Here is a 20037-nt window from a genome sequence, read left to right on the forward strand (position 1 = left end):
GCTCCGATCGCCCTTGCAGAACCCCAGCACGACTACAGGACCTCGCTCCTGCCCACTCACCCACCCCGGGTCCACCCCATAGCAGGGCGCCTGCCCCTTTAAGTGCGGCATGGACGCCAGGGGTTTCCATTGCATTGTGCTGCGGCTGCCCATTTTCCCTTCCCGACCATCAAAGAGAGGCGATGAGGGGAGAAGCAGCAGCGGGTGGAATTTTCCGTCCTGCCGGAATCACTCTTAAAGGGGCAGGTCTCCCAGGGCCCTCCAGATGTTTGGGGATCCAACTAACTCCTGACAGCTCTGTGCTACCTCCAGTCTCAGAAGCAGTCTCGGTTGCTGGGGAACATGGGCAGGAGGGAGCTGTTGCACTCATGTCCTGCTTGCGGGTTTGCCCCGGGCAGCTGGTTGGCCGCCTTGTTAACGTCGCTCTTGACCCAGCAGGGCTCTCCTTCCACCCTTCTTTCCTTAACCCTGATAACAATGTGTTTTCTCCATCGAAAGCATTCATGTATCTAGAAAGTCTATGCGACCTTCTGGTGGGCTTCAGCCTGTTGAATTGTGCAGGACTTTTGTAATGGGTGAACCCACCCAAAGGAAGTACTTCTTCACAACACACAGAGTCAAACTGTGTGGTGTGACTCTCCGTGCCAAGCTCATCGCCGGCTTGGCACGGAGGAGCTGCCCAGTTTGATGCCCGGGTAGGGCTGGCAAAGGAGCCCCCGAAGTGGAGCTGCTTAGACCAGCCTTCCCGAAAGGATAGAGGAAACCAGGGCAGACAGCTTGTCCACGTAGCCCAGGATTGTCTGTTTCAGCTGGAGGGGGCTCTCGAGGTTTTGGGAGAAGAGAGAGAACACAAAAAGTGCCACGCTGGATCAGACCCAGGGTCCATCTAGCCCAGCACTCTGTTCACACAGTGGCCAACCAGCCATCACCCGCAAGAGGACATGGTGCAACAGCACCCTCCCACCCATGTTCCCCAGCAACTGGTGCACATAGGCTTCCTGCCTCTGATACTGGAGGAAGCATATAGCCATCAGGACTAGTAGCCGTTGATAGCCTTCTGCGCCAGGAATTTGTCTAATCCGTTTTTAAAGCCATCCAATGTGGTGGCCATCAGTACAGCTTAGTGGTAGCGAATTCCGTAGCTTGGCTCTGTGCTGTGTGAAGAAGTCCTTTTGCTCTGTCTGAATCTCCCACCGATCAGCTTCATGGGATGACCCTGAGTTCTAGTCTTTTGAGAGAGCCAGAATGGCGTCTTCTTATCCACATTCTTTTCCCATCACCTGCTCACTGGTCTTTCTAAGCGGAGATACTGGGGGTTGAACCTGAGGCCTTCTGTGTGCAAAGCACGCGCTCCGGCTGAGCTATGGTTCCTCCCCTTAACGGGACAAATTCCAGTTTCAGGAGTGACCTGGGATTTCTCAAACGCTTGTCGATCGGAAGAAGACTTAGCAATGTCAGGAAAAGTGTCCCTTAAACACAGATCAGGCTACCAATTTTGCAGTCGCCCTGCCACAAACACACCATTTTATGGGAGGGTGTGTCTGGATCCAAATGACATCTTCTATTTGGAACTTTCCTGTGTTTTTTCCTACCCTTTCTTCCGTCTTTTTTCTTACCACAAACACACACACACGTCTTAAGGAGGGAAAGACAGAACAGCTGCTCTAATGCCTAGGACAGAAATGCAGGAACTCAGGCCTGTAGCCAAATCCAGCTAATCTGGGGCCTCAATCTGCCCTTTCAGGGTGCCCCAGGTGCCAGACACCTTTCTCCCAGCCAATAGGTGGTATCCTTGCTTTGCACAATTTATCCCCCCTTCTAAGAATCTGAAACAGATCTCCTAAGGCTTAGTAGCTGGCAGGAAGAGTTATGACCTGGAATTTTGGCCACGCCCCTTTGTTCTTCAGTCCCACCCACCCAGCAGCTACGAAAGGGAATTTGGCCCTCAGGCTATCTGACACCCCTGCACCAGGAACCTGTCTGCCTGGAAACACCCAGCTAGCCATTTCCCTGGCAACGCAGCCACCCCAGGAGAGTCCTGGGGATGTGATTCATCTTGGCCGGGGTCCGAGGCACCTAGCAGTGCCCTGTGAGAGCTGAGGATGCACACTAAAAAAAATCCAATGAATCCCCCAGAATCCTCTACTACATGCGGGCGTGGGTGGGTTTTCCACGGCAGGTGAGTCCATGTCAAAGCAGGTCATGCGCTTTGACCCTACTTCTAGGAAGTGGTTCATGCTCATCTCCCACGGAACAGTGTCTTTGGTCGCAATTCCATTCCAGCTTCCGTCGGTGAGCAGGGTAGCTCTGCTCCGCTCTGCCTCTCCTCCACCAAATTCCTGGTCTCGGCTGTCGTCAATTACAGAGCCTTCCAAGATGACCTCATTGTTTTCTTCCCAGACTTGGGTTGGCTCCCAGGAGCTCGGGACGGGTGCATGTGTTTTGGGGATGGTTAATGCTGCTGCTGCTGCAGCCTGGCTCGCTTCCGCCTCTCCACCCAGCGAGTGTTGGGATTGCCTACAAGGCGTCCTCATTTAGGGCAAACCCGTGGAAGGGACGAAGAGAAGGGAATCCCTTTCCATTTTGCAGGGCGCTGGATACGTTTCCTGAGAAGGCATCTCCCGCAGGGCCTGTTTTTCTGCAGCTGAAAAACTGCTCTTCCGTCTTTAAATGGCACACCCAAGGCCGGCCAGAGATGTTCCCATGGATTCTGCACATGTATTAGTTAATATCAGGCGCAACTGACTAGAAAAACAACAAAGAGTCTTGTGGCACCTTAAAGAGAAGGAATGTATTTATTCTGACTTAAGCTTTCTGGCAGAAGAAATAAATTTGTTAGTCTTTAAGGTCCCACAGGAGCCTTTGCTGTTTTTATTGCAGCAGGCTAGCCCTCGTCACCTGCCCCGCACATTAGTGGGGGCTGGCCAGTCTGCCTGTGACATTGGTGCTGTACCAGCCGCACTGGCATTCAGTGCATTTCCGAGTCCAGCTTGAAGTGCCAATTCTAACCTTTTAGGTCTTAAATCAATTTTGCACAAAATACCCGAAGGGCCATCTTCTCCCATACCATCCTGCCCGCACTCTGCGGTCATCCAAACAGGCCCTCCTCACCTGCCTGCCACCAAACGCAGTTTGGCTGGTGAGTACAAGGGAGAGGGCCCTTCTCAGGGGTGACCCCGCACTTCTGGAATCCGCTTCCATCAGGGGTTTCTTGGGCCATTTCTTTGCAGGTCTCCAGGAAGGCTTTGAACAGCTGCTTATTGGCATTATTTGTTTTTTATAGCGTTTGCCTTGAATATTGATTGATTTTCTGTTGTGTTTATTTTGCTGAGTTTTGTCTTGTTTTTATCTTGAATGCTGCCTTGGGAGGGTTCTACCTTTAAAGGTGGCCTAAAAATGTTTACAGTACATAATCCAGTTTAGCGTCCTTTTTCTCACAGTGGCCACTGAAGACGCTGCTTCCAGAAAGCTCACAAGCAGGACACAAAGACTCTCTCTCTCTCTCAAAGCAGGACTCTCTCGCTGTTTGCTTGCCAGCAGTTAGCATTCCAAGATAGACTGCTTCAGAACATAGATGTTCTACCCAACTATCACAGCCATGCTGTGCCTCCTCCATATCTAATTGCCATTTAATGCTGTCTCGGCCAGTAGCCAACGCCACATCTTGCCGCAGTGAGTTCCAACAGTTAACTACATGTTGTGTGAAGAAGTATTCTGCGTTGTTGTTGGTGGTGGTGGGTTTTGACCCAGAATTCTAGCGTTAAGAGATGTCTGGCTGCCACGTTGCCGCACGCTGTGTGTGCAGCGCATGCTTCTGTCTGTACATCATACGCCCGCTTCTCAACAATAAATTGGTAAGCCTTTGGCAATGTTTGGGAATTGATTTTAAATTAAACAAACCAAAGTTCCATTATTTCTTTTGAAATTTGGCTTGAGCGGGATGCTTTTTTAAAAAAGTGTAAAACCTTAACTGCCCAATCATAGCCACGTTTACTCAGATGTAAGTCCTACTGATTTCGACAGAACTTGCTTCTTAATTCATGCGTCTAGGTTTGCAGCTCCATGCTTGGGGAGTAAGGCAAAAGTCTCAACTTGCCGAGATCAGGGTTTTACACTTAAGACTCCATAAAATCACCATCCATGATGGTAAACATTGGTAGAAAGCATATTAGTACTCCATTTAAACATAATAAGAAAAAAAAAGCCCTAGAATTACCACCATGCTGTGGCTAGCCATGCTGGGAGTTGTATGCCTTTTTTTGTGTCTAAACATGCACCCTAAAACTATTTCACCTATTTTGCTAAATCCTTTCTTCTTGACCATAAATGACTTGCACACGTAAATTATGGGCAGGGAGTAAATTTTGCTGTGGACTAGTAACTTGCAAACCTGAATTATTATTTATTGCATTTTTATCCTATCCTTCCTTCAATGAGCTCCAGATGGTATATATTGTTCCCTTGTCCCATTTTATCCTCACAACAGCTCTGTGAGGTAGGTTGGGCTGAGTGCATGTGTGTGTGTGTGTGTGTGTGTGTGTGTGTGTGTGTGACTGCCCCCTTTCATTTACTCTCACATCAACCCGGCAAGGTAGGTTAGGCTGAGATTGACAGAGATTTGCCCAAAGTTACCCAGTGGGCATCATGCTGGGGCTACGGTGGGTAGGATTTCAGCAGTGGTGTGTTGGATTACAACCAACATCATCCTCACCCAAACCCTGCTGATGGGAGCTGTAGCCCCACACATTTGGTTGGGGGGAAGCAGCTCTAACCACTACTCCCCACTGGTCTTCAAACACTACAAATGGGGTGGTTCAAAAACGATTTCGAATCAAAAGGAGTGCCTTGGGAAACTGCACATGCACGTTCCCAGAAATGTGTTTCCGCTCTTTGCGAAGGCCCCAAGCCCTTGCGAGCTACTGAGATGCAGCTGTCGGTGGCTGGGGCAAGACCGGCGTGACCTCCCCTCCCCGTGAAGTCGGCCAGGAAGGTTCTCCCTGAGCGACGGCCAAACCCTCCGACTGGCCAAGCTGTGTTTATGCTTTATTTCCCTGGTCGCCATAACAACGAGGCCTAGTTGTGTAGTTAGGTCCAGGTGGGCCTTTCCGTGGCTTCTCCTCGTGTCTGCCCAAGCCGCAGAGACAATTGACGGCAGGCTTTTGTGGTCAGACAAGGCCCCAATCCAATCTTTAATGAAAGGGGCTCCTTCAGGGGCAGGGGGAAGAAGCGGGATTGGAAGAATATTAATTTCCTGGATTCCCCCGAAATTACAGAGAGGGCTTCTTTTTTTCCCCCCACCCGCCGCCCAGAAGCCTTGTTTTCTTTCCATGACAACGAACGTTAGAGGCACGGGCCAGGTTTGGCTCCGACTGCAGCCTCGTGACCTCCCAAAAGACAATCAGCTTCTGGCAGGAAATGCAGTTCAGAGCCGAGAACATGAAGGGCGTTTTGCACGGGCGACTTGAAAACCGCTTTTATTTGTCGGGTCGCAACAGAAGAGCCAAGCCGGATCAGGCGGAGGCGTCGTCTGGTCGACAGGTTCCTCTGGGAAACCAAACAGGAACGGGATAGAGGCAGCGAAGTCTTCCCTTGCTGGTTGTCACCAGCAGCTAGACTGCACCCGAGCATGGAAGTTCCATTTTCTGGAATTTTAGGGTTCGACGGATCCAACTCTCTGCTCAGTGCAGGAAATTTGCAAAGACAGCACCCCTATGTCCAAGAGCTGTCCAGCCTCTGAGTCCATATGTCCAGCGGACAGAGACTACATATGGTTAAACTATGGAATTCGGTACCACAAGACGTAGTGATGGCCACCAACATGGATGGCTTTCAAAGGGGGTTAGGCAACTTCATGGTGGAGAAGGCTACCAATAGCTAGTACTCCTCAGGGCTATATGCTACCTCCAGTATCAGAAGCAGTCTGTCTATGTACAGGGGAACATGGCTGACAGGGTGCTCTAGAACTCATGTCCTGCTTGTGGACTTCCCGTGGGCAGCTGGTTGGCCATGGATGAACAGAAGGCTGGACTAGATGGACCAACCTTGATCTGATCCAGCACGACTCTTCTTATGATCTCATTTCCCAAACCAGTCTGTTCCACTGCCGGAAAAACTTGTGCCATTAGGAATTTTTTCCTAATGTCTACCCAGAAATCTGCTTCCCACAGTTCCCACCCATTGGTTCGAATCCTGCCCTCCGGAGTGGCAGAAAATCAGCCTGCCTCTTTTTCTCCATAGCAGACTTTTTGGGCAGGACTCTAAATGGGCCATATTTTGCCCAATCACGTCCTTTTCCTCTGGCTTCACCCCCTTCGCCGCATACACCAATCATATGGTATCTTCACGTTTTTACGCATTCCCCCCCCCCTTTCTACAATGTTGAAATTCCCTTCTTAAGCCTTAGCTGGTGGCAGTTAAGAGTTTTAAGTGAAAATGTGTCTGCATTTTGGGCCCCACCCATTTTGCGGCCCCTGAGCGCTTCTCTGAAATTGAATCCAGCCCTCAGACTGGAAGGTTCAGCACCTTGGCTTCAGAGACTTGGAAACAGTTATTTGAAGGTAATTGGTCAGCGTCCTCCTTGAATTTGCTGCCTAAAGGCATCTAAGCTGGTGGCTGTTACCACAGAAGCAAAACCCACGCACTGTATACAATTTTGGCGACAGCAGCTTGAATCCAGCCAATTTGAAAAACAACCTCTTCCCAACCAAGGCGTTTCCCGTTGAAAACGTCTCGTCTTTTTAACGCCATCTTGAGCCAGGTTTTTGCGTGCGGGTCCCCATCCTGAATTTTACAGCAGTGAGTTCCACAAGTTAATTATGCCTTGTGTGACGGAGCATCTCCTTTTCTGCAAAATCTGTCACCAGGCAATTTTATCGGGTGGCCCCCGGCTCTTGGATTATGGGAGAGGATTGGGCGGGGGGGGGGTGAATTCTCTGAGACTGATGGGAATGGCCAATTGTAAAACTAGTTTCTGGCACATTCAAAAATGCATTCGCACATCCACAGGAATAGGGAGAGAAAAGTTTAAAGGCATTTATAGGGTCACATGGTGGGTGTTGAAAGAACATCTTCTCTGGGAAGGCTGTAGCCTGGGAATCTAACCAGAACTTTTTTTTCCTGCTCCAGTGTAGCTACGGGCCTATGCTACTCAAGAAGGGCATCTGAGAAAGTAATTATTCCAGCTATCCATGTGTTTGGCGTAGCAAGCCAGTACCGCCTAAACTGCAGGAACTGAGCACCAGAATTAAGATCTGTCCCGGTTATCCTGAATACTGAAACTTTATTCAGTCAGTTCCAGCTCAGGATGTCTGAGAGGCAGTATGGTCTAATGGTTAGCTCATCAGACGAGGAAGGAGCAGACACATGGCTCCGATCCTCAGTCGGCCATGAAGGCGACTCGGCGATGTTGTGCGTTGTACCATTGCCATCTGGCTAGCCTCGAAAGGCACGGGCATCCATTGGAGTAAGGCCAATGACGTGGGCAAAGAATCTCAAGTTCCTAGCCCTCATGTTCTCAATACAATACTCAGAAGCGTGTTGGCAACGCCGGATGAAAGAAATGTCACAGAGATTGCCGAATAAAGATTTACAGTTGGAAGAGAGGTATGACTTCACGGTATTGCTAGTGCAGATTAGTGGCGCGAAATTACTTCCGGCTACTGGGCCTATATTTTTGGTGGAAGCTGTATGCCAATCACCTCAGAGATGCCGTCTCACGTGGCTCAGATGGAGCTAACAAGCCTCAGTAATTTCAATCGGACCCACCCCTAAATTAAAACGTCAAGACATGCAAAGGAAGGGGAGCGACGGAAAAAGGAAATGAAAAAAAGATCATTTTCAAGACCAGAACAAGGTAGTGAGCGACAAGCAGGCATTTAAATGAACTTTAGGCAGGGCTGATTTTTTCTTGCTGGGGTATCCCTTTGGCCTTCCCTACGAGAGCAAAATCGGAATAAAATCTGCAAAGGGAGCTGATGGCAGAATTCATTCCGGGCGCATGATTTGATTTGAGAGAGGCTCTGCCTTTCTCCCTGCCCAGTAAAATACACACGCACTTCTGCCCAGGATGCGATCGAATGGCGTTTTGGTGTCTCCTCCGAAATGAGATCATGACGGAGCGACCGCTTTGCAAGGGAAATAACATGCGGCAGAAGCCGCAGCGGAATGCACTGGCCGTTTGCCTGGATCCCTTCGTAGCCAAGGGTGCCCCAGTGAGTGAGCTCTTTGCCTCAAACAGGAACAAGGCCCATATGTTGGAGCCTCAGAGCTGGATCTCACCTCCGTTGGCAAAGAGAGACAGGATGCGCCTGTCCGCCGGCTTGGCCCACAACCCCCAAATCAATCTCTTCTTGTTCATCCCCATCTTAGCATCTTTTGCTCTGCTGCAATGGCAAGAGCATGTTTATCGACAAGTTTGCCCTCTGCATCTCGTGCTCCGGCTAAGCAGGGGGCAACGGAATCTCTTTTTCAAGATGCATTTATGTTTTAGAGGTTTAGATGCTGCCTCATCTCTGGGCAGTTCCTAGGCGGCTTATGCAAAATCCATTAAAGTCTCAAAACAACTGTATCACTTATGCTGGTCTATTTCGTAGGCGGCTTACACAGAATCCCTTCGTTTCAAAACAACTGTATCCATGCTGATCTATTTAACAACAACTTTTAACAGTTATGTCTGATTGCTTTAACAAATATAACAGTTATGTCTACGGAAGCCTGGTGTATTTCCGTTTTGACCAGATGAAGTCTTCCTTGGGTATTCCTACAGATCTCACAAGTTTAATAACATTTGAGATAACTGATAATGTTGCAGAAAATAGCGCTTCCTGAACAGACAATAATTGGTTTGCAGAAATAACACTTCCTGAATAGGCAATTCCTGCTGATAAAGGCAACATTGCCTTCTTTATTAATTGGCTGACGGTGAGGTAGTCCCTGATTTTTGCAGTTCATCCTTCCAGAATATGTAGACACTTTCCAGACCAGTCACCAAGCAACCGACACTGCCACAGCCGTCCTATTCAGCAAGTGTTGTTAGGGTACGGGGGGGGGGGTAGGCCCTCTGTGCATGCTCAGAGAAACTCTTCTTTCATGACTTTCCAGGGCAAAGTTGCGATCTCTCTTGCTCACATCACGGCCTTTGGCAGGCCATGCTGTCTTTTACTGATTCAGGAATTTCTAGACTGTTGAGCATGTTTTAAGTGTGACTGCTTTCTGGCTGTTGGTGTGGATGTATTTTGGCAGGCCCAGTTTCTGAAGGTTTTCTGTATAGTTTTTTTATGTGATGCTGGTGGCGACGACTTTTATTATTATTATTATTATTATTATTATTATTATTATTATTATTATTATTATTATTATTATTTAATATGAACTGCCCTGGAAATCCCACTTAAAGGGAAGCATATAAATACAATGTTGTTGTTTTTAAATGCAAAAATTAACATTTGCTTCCGTGCAAACGTGGGTGGGATCTCCGATTTGCAATCCTGCCCCCCACCCCACCCCCCTTTCAGCTGCCTTCGCGCGCTTACCTGGGCTCAAGCCCCCACTGAACCCGACGGGGGCTTACTTCCGAGTAGCAGCCCTGCCTTTGCGTGGAGTCCGATCCGCGCGGCTTCCCCCTGAGTAAACGCGCATCGGTCGGCTCAGCGCTGCCCAGTTCCACACACACACAAAACCAGTTTAATTTATTTATTTAAATAAAAGAGAAGGAGCTTTCAAAAGAGGGTGGGGGGAGATTTGCACCCGTGCGTTCGAACGCGCGCTTGAGATCGGGCGAATCCGGAGTGACTCCTTTTTCTCCCCCCCCCATTTTTTTTCCTTTTTTGCTTTGCGCTCTCCTTTCGGTGCTGTGTGTTGTTCCGGGTCGGCAGGGCTGCAACATGGCGGCGCCCATGGAGCTGTACTCCTGGGCCGGGGGTTGGGGGTTGCCTTCGGTGGATCCCGACTGCCTGGCCGTCTTGGTGAGTATCTTTACGGGGGCACCTTCAGCCGGCCATCGCCCCCCCAAATACCCACCCCCTTTGCAGGCAACCCTTCCGATGGCATCGGGACGCGCATGGCTTTGCAGGCACACAAGCTGGAAAAAGTTTTGGGGGGACACACGCGCACCGTTCCCAGGGGGGTCTCAATCAAACTGTGGGGATGGCCAACGCCGTCTTCCGGCCGTGCTCTTGTGCCTTTTACGCAGTGAGGGGTTGACTCCTCACTTCATATTAAGAAGGGGCTGGGAAAACCCCAGAGATGCCCAGTTTAATTCCCACCTTTGAGGGGGTGTTGTGTTGTTGGGGAGCACAGGAGCGGGGCCAGTTTAAAAGCAAAAAACAGTTGGCAACCCTCCCCTTAAAGCCAGAGTTTGGTTACTTGAGAAACGGGTGCCCTGTCTCAATCTGGTGCCCTTCTCTAGGTGTCTTGGACTCCAGCTCCCATCATTCCCAGCCTGCATGGCTAGGAGTGATGGGTTTGTAGTCCCAACACATCTGGAGGCACCAGGGGTTTTGTGGGGGGGACGGGTTTGCTCCGGCCTTTTTCTCCGCCTCAAAGATCTAACCTGCGAAGCCTTAATTTGGACGTTGTTTTTTGACGTGGTTGGGATGGCCGCTGGTCAGAGGTTCGAAGGAGGCTTCAGAGGTCATCTAGCTCGGAGATTCTTCCTCCTGTTCCTTCGAAATCCACCTTTTTTCTTTTTCTTTTTTTATCATTTGGTATCGTTGATTCCGGGTGTATACCCTGGAGCGGCCCAGAACAAATTTGGCTCCATCCTCTACATTATCCTTCCCCAACCTCGCGCCCTCTAAATGTATTGGACTACGACGTGTTGCACATAATCCTTCCATTGCGTTTTCTGCTTTAAAATGCTCAATTGCCTCCCTGTCTTGCTGTCCACTTGATCTACATGACGGTCCTTCAAATATTGGAATTGTCTGTCTTCAGGGCTGTTTTTTTAAATTGTTCTTTCAGTCACTGTTTCTGTTTTATCTCGGGGTTTTCAAGTTTTAATTTCATGGTGGTGGTTTTGGGGGCTTCCCTCCCTCCCCCCCCCCCCCCAGTGTGGTGTCATGTCCCATGTTTTGGACTAGGACTTTGGAGAACCAGGTTCCGTTCCCCCACACGGATAGGAAGCTCACTAAGTGAATTTGGGGGCAGTCCCTGACTCTCAGCCGCGCCTACCTTACAAGGTTGTTGTAGAGATAAAATGGAGAGGAGGAGGTGTAAGATGCCTTGAGTTCCTTGTAAGAAAGAGGAGGAAAAAAAGGTGGGATGCAAAAGTAATGATAAAAAGTTAATAAAAGCAATCGTACGAAATCGTCGTTTTAAAAACCTGCTGTCTGATTTAATTGGTTTAGGGCGCAATCCTATGCACGTGTAGACAGGAAAATCTCCCAGCATTCGCCAGCCAGCACAGCATAGTCCACAATGTAGCATTCACATTTAAAATAATTTTTTGCTGCGTGACCTGGGCCATTCCCGCATCTCCGGCCAAACCTACCTCACAGGGTTGTTGTGAGGATGCAAGTGGGATGAGGTCTTGGCTGGCACCCTGAGCTTCTTGGGAGAATTAACAGTTTTATAAACAGTTGATAAACAGTCAACTTAAAAAAGTTGAGTTTGTGGAGCGTATTCTGTTGTTTGTGCTTTCCTCCTTTTCAGACTTACGCCCGTTTCACAGGAGCACCCCTCAAGGTTCACAAAATCACAAATCCTTGGAGAAGCCCCTCAGGTAACCTTGTAGCAGGAAGGAGAATGGTCTAGTTGGGCAACAGGTGGAATGCACGCTCACCATTCTCTTGTCACGGGGCACAAAATCTGGTGGTCCTGCCTGTAGAAAAGCTGAGAAATCTCAGCGCTTGCGTTTTTAAAAGCAAGCGTGACTCACGTTTCAAGTTCTCGTGACGGATGGCAAAACCTGGAAAACACAGGCGCCGGCCGAATGATGACCTGTAGGCTTAGACATTCTGCCAACTCACCTGGGAACTGTGCCCTCTGGATCCCAGCTGCAGGGGTAGGACTGGGGAAGGAATTGCCCTCTGCCCATGGTCAGAGGCATTTTTTTATTACTACAACCTTTGATATCCAGGCCTGAGGCCATATGATGAATACAGATAGTGGATCTGAGTGTTGGTTAAGTGACGATCTGTGCCTGTTGGCCCATTCCAAATCTCTCCTGATGTGGCAACCAGCAGCTGCATTTGGCCACCGGCAGACCCTCCGTACCCCCCGAATGCTATAAATTGCCCAAGGTGGAAAGCTTTAAATCATTTGGTGGTGGAATCGGGCCAAAAAAGCTTTTCATCACATCAGGTGTAGTTCAGCATTGCCCAGCTGGGCATCCTGCCGGTGGGCTGGATTACAGCTCCCATCTTCCCCAGTCAACATGGCTGGGGTGAATGGGGTTTGTAGTCCAGCCCTCTAGGAGGGCCCTGGATTGGAATAGATGGACTTTCAGTCCGATGCAGCAGGGTCAATGTTCCATCAAGGCAGGGAGCAGGTACAGAAAGTCTGAGTTTGGGGACACCTTGACCCCGGACTTTCCCTCTGTTAGTTCCCGATTCCAACGAAGGCCTAAAGGACACCTCCCTGCAGCGAAGGATTCAATTCGACCCATGCTTCTTTAGGTTCTTTGAGCCACCATGCCACCACCACAGAGTGCCCCCCCCCAGGGTTTTGACATGCCACAGGGGGGAGGGCTGTGGGGGTAAGCCCAGTTCTGTGGGTTGGGTGTGAAAATCAGCGGTCACCTCTTTCCTTGTCCGCCTGCAGGAACCCTCCCAGCGCTGAAGACCAAAGATGAGGGCGTCATCGCAGATACTCAGCAAATCATTACCCACCTCAGGAAACAGGTATTGGCCAGCATCCTGTAACCCCCCACCCCCTTATCTCGGGGGTCGTGCTAGTTGGGCAAAGGTGGCTGGTCCCGTCCTGTCCCCTGCATAGTTTAGATGAGACACGCTTCTCAAATCGTGACTGGGTCCCCATCTTCTAGCACAGGGGCGGGGAACCTATTTTCTATCGAAAGCCACTTTCCCTCAGGGATATTCTGTCAGGGGCTGCATGGTGGCAGCGGATAGGGCCAAAGCCTCGTGGGTGGGATCAGAGCCAAAAAGTGGGTGGAGCCACCCATTTTCTCTCTCTCTCTGCCACCCCGTTTTCTCAATCTGTCTCTCTGCCACCCCTTCTCTCTCTCTCTCTCTTTCTCTGCCACCAGATTTTTTCTCTTTCTCTCTCGGCCACCCCCTTTCCTCTCTCTTTCTCACACTGCCAACCCTTCTCTCTCTCTATGCCACTCCCTTTTCTTTATCTCTCTCTGCTACACTCTTGTTTCTCTGTCTCACTCTGCCACCCCTTCTCTCTCTCTCTCTTCTCTTTCTCCCACCTGCTTGTTCTCTCTCTGTCTCTCTCTCTGCCACCCCCTTTTCTCTCTCACTCCATAGCATTTCTACCTTGCAGTTCATGCCCTGCTCCATAAACCTAGGCCTGGGCTATGCCAAGGAGGTGATTATGCAATGAAATATCCTTGGACTGTGCTGTTCCTTCTGCAAGTTTAGGAGCAGTGAAACACACACACACACACACACACAAAACACGCAAAACAAGCTTGAATAGAACCCCTTCTCTTTTTAAATCCTAGTTTTCTATTGGTATGCAGGTGTGTGTGTGTGTGTGTGTGTGAAATTTATGGGGAACAATAAATTATTCACCCCAGGAACAATAGGACTCTGTGATCTGTTTGTGTGCACTGGATTCTCTTCAACTTTTGCCTGTAGCTGGAAGTGGTACAGTCCAGACACAGTGCCAACATTCCAACGTGGTACAGCCTTTAAACAGTACCAACAGTTAGAACTGGAAGGTGGTACAGTCCAGATACAGTACCAACAGCTGCAAGTTTTGTGAACCGCCCAGAGAGCTTCAGCTATTGGGCGGTATAAAAATCTAATAAATAAATAAATAAATAAGTTGGAAGTGGTACAGTCCAGACGCAATATGACCAGTCGAAAGGGGTAGAATCCAGTCACAGCGTCAACATTCCAAAATAGTACAGTCCAGACACAGTACCGCCAGACCATAGTATTGCTTCACCCGCTCTAGGGGTCTTGGATGAGTGGGTGATTTCCAGCCTGTCCCTGACCCATCTCTGCTTTTGTGTAGAAATTCAATGCTGACTACGACCTCTCAGCTCGGCAGGGGGCCGACACGCTGGCCTTTGCATCCTTGATGCAGGAGAAGCTGCTGCCGGTGTTGGTGAGTCACCGTTCCCAGGCTAGAGCAGGAGGGGGCACTGTGGGGCAAGAGGGGAGAGGCCGCGTTGCTCAGAGGGCCTGGCTGTCATTTCCTCTGGCCTGGCGGGGACAAAATGAGCGGCACGCTGCATCTGTTGCTTGCATTTGACGTGCCTTGTTTTTTTTCACTTAAAAAGCCCCAGACAAACAGCTGCTCTGCAGTGTCTCCCCTGAGTAAGAGCATGGGGTGCGGGGGTTGATAAGCAAGAGCGAAACAGGGGTGGAGTTGGCGGGGGCAAATTCTTGCTGTAGCTCAGTGGTAGTGTGTGTGTCCCTTCTGTCATTAGGGCCTGCAGGTTTAAGAGAGCTGCAGTGTGTGTTTCATAGAATCATGGAATAGTAGAGTCGGAAGGGGCCCACAAGGCCTAGACAACCTCTCTCAGGCTGTCCCCTATCAGTTCAACAAGGGAGCCAGAATTTCTGAGTTCACTCTATATGATCTGGGCTTCAGGGTTTGTAAATACGTTAACCTTGACGTGATGTTTAAGCTCTTAAGTGTTTAGTTTGTAACGTTGTGGCGACTATTTACAAATGAAGCGATCGGATCTGACGACGCGTTTGGGGGTACAGGTATGGGGGACGCCCCGTCCCCAGGCAGAGGTCGCAGAACTTGGGCTGGCGTGGAGGTGCTCACTCCCAGCTTTTCCCACCCACAGATCCACACGTTCTGGGTGGACGCCAAGAATTACGTGGAACACACGCGGAAGTGGTACGCCGAGGCCATTCCCTTCCCCCTGAACTTTTTCCTGCCGGGCCGTATGCAGAAGCACCAGCTGGAGCGGCTGCAGACAGTCTGCGGGGAGAACTGCTTGGAGAATGAGGAGGAGCTGGAGAAGGAGGTGAGCGGGGCAGTCCAGGCCGGAGAGGCTATGGGGAACCAAGGCCGGTCCTCTTCCAAATCTTGCTTTTCTAAAAAACATGTAGCCCAGCTCTTGATATAATATAAGACAAATAGACTAGCTTGAGAAGGAGGACTGACCATCCAGGTCAATCTGACATTGTCAGAAGAGTCATGGGCCCTCTGTTAATGAGGTATAACTAAGAAGTTTTCTTTGATCTGTCTTTGTTTTGCTGTAGAACTTTGCTAACTGCTAATTGGTTAAGATGCGACTGTGTATAAACACACCTGCTTTTCACACTGCCAGTTGAGAAGGTCTTTGTCCGTAGGACTTTCTCCATAACGGCTCAATAAAACAGAGTTGCCTTACAACCAAAGGGGATTTTTGTCTTTGACCATTTGGGGGTTTGTCCGGGGATGAGCACACCTTGAGAGGAGAAGAGGTTCGGGGACTGGCTTCGTCTAAACCCTACCTGTGCACACTGAAGGTAAGAGGCCGTTTGAAATCTCTGACGGTGGGGTTCTGACGTGGCCATTCCGCCTCTCTTTTCCGCTCTAGGTAAGCTTCACCTCCCTTTTCCTACAACTCTGTTAGATTGACCTGATTTCCATTAGATTAAGAGAAGGGACTTTTGTGTTGTTTTCTGGGATGTTTTCGGGGTCATGCTGCGTCCTTGTATGAGAATGAGGTTGCCCTGAAATTGGGCTGAGTACCAGGATCAATTCTGGGTCCAGCAGCCGCACCGAACCCACTGCAAGGGGCAAGCGATGACCGGTGGTGCCTCGAAAGGAAGGGCTGGTCTCTCTGCGAATAGTCCTGTGTACTTCTTGGTACGGGACTCTATCCATTTTCTCTACTCCCTCCAAATATGAGCCACGTATCAGACTCCTCAATAGACCATTCCTTGTGAAAGTGGCATGAGTGTGTATGAAGTTACTATCTTTTCCTATTCCCTCCCAAACATGGGGACGGATTCCACCACTCCCCTAACAACTTTGTAACCTCCAAAAGTTGTCTCAAGCAGGTAAATTGTAAAATGTCAGAGGCTGGATGGATAGAGAGCCCTGCATCCCTTCCTGTGAAAAGCAGATGTCCTTGATCTGGCGTGAATCGCTGGTTGTTACAGCTTTTCTGTGTGTGTGTGTATCCCACAGCTGTACCGCGAAGCCCGCGAGTGCCTGACGCTCTTGTCACAGCGCCTTGGCAGGCAGAAGTTCTTCTTCGGAGACTCGTAAGTAGCTCGTGAGGCCGTGTTTGTCTTCGGCGGGGAGTCCAGAGGGGAACGTTCACTTGTCCGTTGCTCTCATTGAATTGCAATACCGTAACCGTTCGATTCCTGGTTGCGGAAGCTATGCTTCATGAATCAGCGGAGAGAAGAAAACGCACTCTGCCTGTGCTCAGAGACACTCTCTTCTGTGGAATTGATTTGACATATGGGCATGGCTGTGCCGTGCAATAGAAAACAGGAATCGAGACAAGGTGACCTCAAGTCCTGTAGCAGGGTTAGGTGAGGTGGCCCATTTCAGGCAGGAGTTCCTTGGATATCATGAAAGCCGGCAGCATAAGAACATCAGAAGAGCCCTTCTGGATCTGACCGAGGGTCCATCTAGTCCTGCACTCTGTTCACACAGTGGCCGGCCAGCTGTCAATCAGGCATCCACAAGCAGGTCGCAGGTGCAACAGCACCCTCCCACCCATGTTCCCCAGCAACAGCTGTATACAGGCTTAGTGCCTCTGATACTGGAGGTTGTACTTAGCCATCAGGGCTATTAGCCATAGATAGCCTTCTCCTCCAGGCATTTACCCAACCCCCTTTTAAAGCCGTCCAAATGGGTGGCCATCACCACATCTTGTGGCAGTGAGTTCCAGAGTGCACCATGTAAAGAAGAACTTCCTTTTACCTGTCCTGAATCTCCCACCACTCAGCTGCATGGAGTGACCCCTTTGGGTTCTAGTATTTTGAGAGGGGCGGGGAGAAGTCTCCCTCTCCACATTCTCCACCCCAGGCGTAATTTTGTACACCTCTATCACGTCTCCCCTTCGCCTCCTTTTTTCCAAGCTGAGCAATCCCAGCTGTTATAACTTCCCCTCATAGGGGAGATGCTCCAATTCTTGTCATTTCTCTATTTTTATATTTATTTACTTATTTATTTGTACCACCAATTAATGGTTTTTACCATCCATGGTCAATGCCGTTTGGAATTTTTACCTCAGGCGCCAAAATCAGCTATCGTGAGGCGAAGGAAGATAGGAGGCCTTAATTCATAGAATCATAGAATAGAAGAGTTGGAAAGGGCCCACAAGGCCATCGAGTCCAACCCCCTGCTCAATGCAGGAATCCACCCTAAAGCATCCCTGACAGATGCTTGTCCAGCTGCCTCTTGAAGGCCTCTAGGGTGGGAGAGCCCACAACCTCCCTAGGGAACTGATTCCATTGTCGCACTGCTCTAACAGTCAGGAAGTTTTTCCTGATGTCCAGCTGGAATCTGGCTTCCTTTAACTTGAGCCCATTATTCCGTGTCCTGCACTCTGGGAGGATCAAAAAGAGATCCTGGCCCTCCTCTGTGTGACAACCTTTTAAGTATTTAAGTCATTAAGCCCACAACCTCCCTCTTCTGTAAGACGAAACCTTACCAAGCTGAGAAATGAAAAGGGGCACCTCCTTGTTTGGATAATAGTCCCCTTTTCGGGGTGTTCTTTGGCCCCACCTGCGAAACTGAGAACAAGGTCACCCCACATCGCTGAGCCCCCTCACGCTGGAATTCACAGAGCGCCTGTGTTTCCTTTCCTTTCTGCTTCTAGCCCTGCTTCCCTGGACGCCATTGTCTTCAGCCACTTGGCTCCGCTCCTGAAAGCCAAACTGCCCAACGGGAAATTTCAGCAACACCTGAAGTCCCTGCCGAACCTCTGCAATTACTGCACGGCCATCTTAAGCCTCTACTTCCCTTGGGATGGAGGTCAGTGGCTGTTTGTTTGTTTATGTATTTCAACAAGTCAGTTCCTGCCCACAGGCTTACGCGCAAAACAAAAAGGCACAACACACAAGGAAGGAGGGATGAGGAGGTGTGAGGTGTAAGTCTTGAACAAGGCTGGAGGCCTTGTTGATTGTAGGTAGATTTATTAGGAAGAGTTGTAGAATGTCAATGTCTCTGCAAGCTTGTCTCTGTCAGTGATATTGACAATCTACCTACATTCAACAAGGTCTCTGGCCTTGTTGAAGACTTATACCTGACAGGAGGGAGGAAGGACTGCTGAAACAGCCCTGCTTCCTCATCTCATCTCCCTCGGTACAGCCGCTGAAATGGCTGCCGGGGATGACAGGGCTGTCGCTTCGAAGGCTGGAGCAATAAGGGGACAGTTGCCTGTGGAGTCCGGGGTTCCAAACCTCTCCAAGCAGCCATCTCCATCCTTGGCTGCTGGTGAACTGTTGTAGGCAGGTCTGTGGGGAGTGTGTGTGCAGATCTTGCTGTGTGTAGTTGTATCTCTGTGTGTGTGTGTGTGTGTGTGTGGAGTGGGGAATTTCAGGTTGCCACACCCCTTTCCCCTAGCCCCTCCCCTAGCCCGCCCCCTTCCCTCAAACGCTAATTGTTCGGTGGTTTGCTGATTGTTCTTAAAATCACAATACAGAAGGCAGCAGTTGGGAATTCCAAAATAAGATAATGCTCAACAGCATACAACTGCTAGAATATCTAAATAATATCAGAAAAACTGGGCTATATACCACCAGAATTATACATGATGCTAGATAATTGTGTTACAAAAAAAAGTTCGTTTAGCCCAGTTTTTTTTGATATTATTTAGATATTCTAGCAGTTGTGTGCTGTGCTGTTTAGCATTATCTTATTTTGCTACTTGTTCTGCCAGTTTCCCCCCATGGTAAAAGGTTAAAATGCCTCTCCTAAGGGGCTAGTTACTGGCAGTAAGAGCTAATATCTGTACGCCATCCTGAGATCTTATTGATATAGGGCGGGATATAAATGTTTTAAATAAATAAATATATATATAATAATACACTGCTACTTTTGGGACCCGGCCACCACCGGAAAGCAGCCCCTGAAAGCATCTCTGCAATTGTATTTGGCCCCCGGGCTGAAAGAGATTTCACATCTCTGATATAGTAGATATAACTATCAGAGGCAGGAGGCCTCCAAATACCAGCTTTGAGGGAATATGAGCTGCGTGTTTCTTCAGCTCATGTAATAATGTGAGCAGAGGCCACCCGAGGTCTTTTGCCACCTGAGGCAAAGGACAAAATTCTCTCGCTGCTGCCATTCCACTTAGAGAAGCCATCTGGTCTGGCGGTTGAATCTTAGTTCCCCACTGGCTGTGGGAGGCAGGCCGGCCCCGTGGTGTAATCAGCTCTGTCCTCCCAACTCCGCGTCCTCTCAGTGTTTGTCGCCTGAGGCGGCCGCCTCACTCTGCCTTCATGGTAGGGCCGGTCCCAAAATCATTCTGTGAAATTGTTGGTCCTCACAGTGCCTTTGTTTTGTTGGTCATTGCTTCCCCAGGGGACCCCCCGCCCAGCGTCCCCAAAGCCGCTGCCGGGGATGGGAACGACACGGAGGAGGAGCCCTTCAAACGTCGGAACCAAATCCTGTCAGTGCTGGTGGGCCTGGCAGCCATGGTCGGCTATGCGCTCATCACGGGCATCGTCTCCATCCAGAAGCAGGCGCCTAGCCATGTGGGCCCCCGCGCCATCGCTCTGGAGGAGGAGGAGGAGGAAGAAGAGGAGTGAAGTGCCCGGCTGAGGGACAGTGTGCTTCGTGTTTTTCAAACGGAGCCTTGTTTTTTGTACAACGTTAGACCTGATGCAGCTGCCTCCCCTCAGACTCTTCTGTCTCTTTCTCTTTCCTCTTGTTCATTCCGGAATTCGGGGCTGGGTGGGGGGCAGCCAGCCAAGGCCAATAAATGTACGCGACCCA

The 20037-nt window shown here is 49.7% G+C and overlaps 1 protein-coding gene across 1 annotated transcript; it reads left to right on the top strand.

Annotated features, from left to right (window-relative positions):
- The first annotated feature begins 9844 nt into the window (after nucleotides 1-9844).
- On the top strand, nucleotides 9845-20037 carry MTX1 (metaxin 1). Its single transcript, XM_063145606.1, has 8 exons — nucleotides 9845-9962; nucleotides 11650-11719; nucleotides 12760-12839; nucleotides 14146-14238; nucleotides 14933-15115; nucleotides 16270-16346; nucleotides 17918-18072; nucleotides 19624-20037. The coding sequence occupies exons 1-8, from the start codon at nucleotides 9882-9884 to the stop codon at nucleotides 19848-19850; spliced, it is 966 nt and encodes a 321-aa protein (XP_063001676.1). The 5' UTR covers nucleotides 9845-9881; the 3' UTR covers nucleotides 19851-20037.

The sequence above is a fragment of the Elgaria multicarinata genome, chromosome 21 (genome assembly GCF_023053635.1).
Source record: "Elgaria multicarinata webbii isolate HBS135686 ecotype San Diego chromosome 21, rElgMul1.1.pri, whole genome shotgun sequence".
Classification (NCBI taxonomy): domain Eukaryota; kingdom Metazoa; phylum Chordata; class Lepidosauria; order Squamata; family Anguidae; genus Elgaria; species Elgaria multicarinata.

Excerpts from the sequence above, each read along its gene's own strand:
- MTX1 (XM_063145606.1), top strand. The coding sequence starts at position 9,882 with ATGGCGGCGCCCATGGAGCTGTACTCCTGGGCCGGGGGTTGGGGGTTG. Across the intron at positions 15,116-16,269 it reads AGGAGGAGCTGGAGAAGGAG|CTGTACCGCGAAGCCCGCGA; the intron begins GTGAGCGGGGCA and ends TGTATCCCACAG. Across the intron at positions 16,347-17,917 it reads AAGTTCTTCTTCGGAGACTC|CCCTGCTTCCCTGGACGCCA; the intron begins GTAAGTAGCTCG and ends TTCTGCTTCTAG.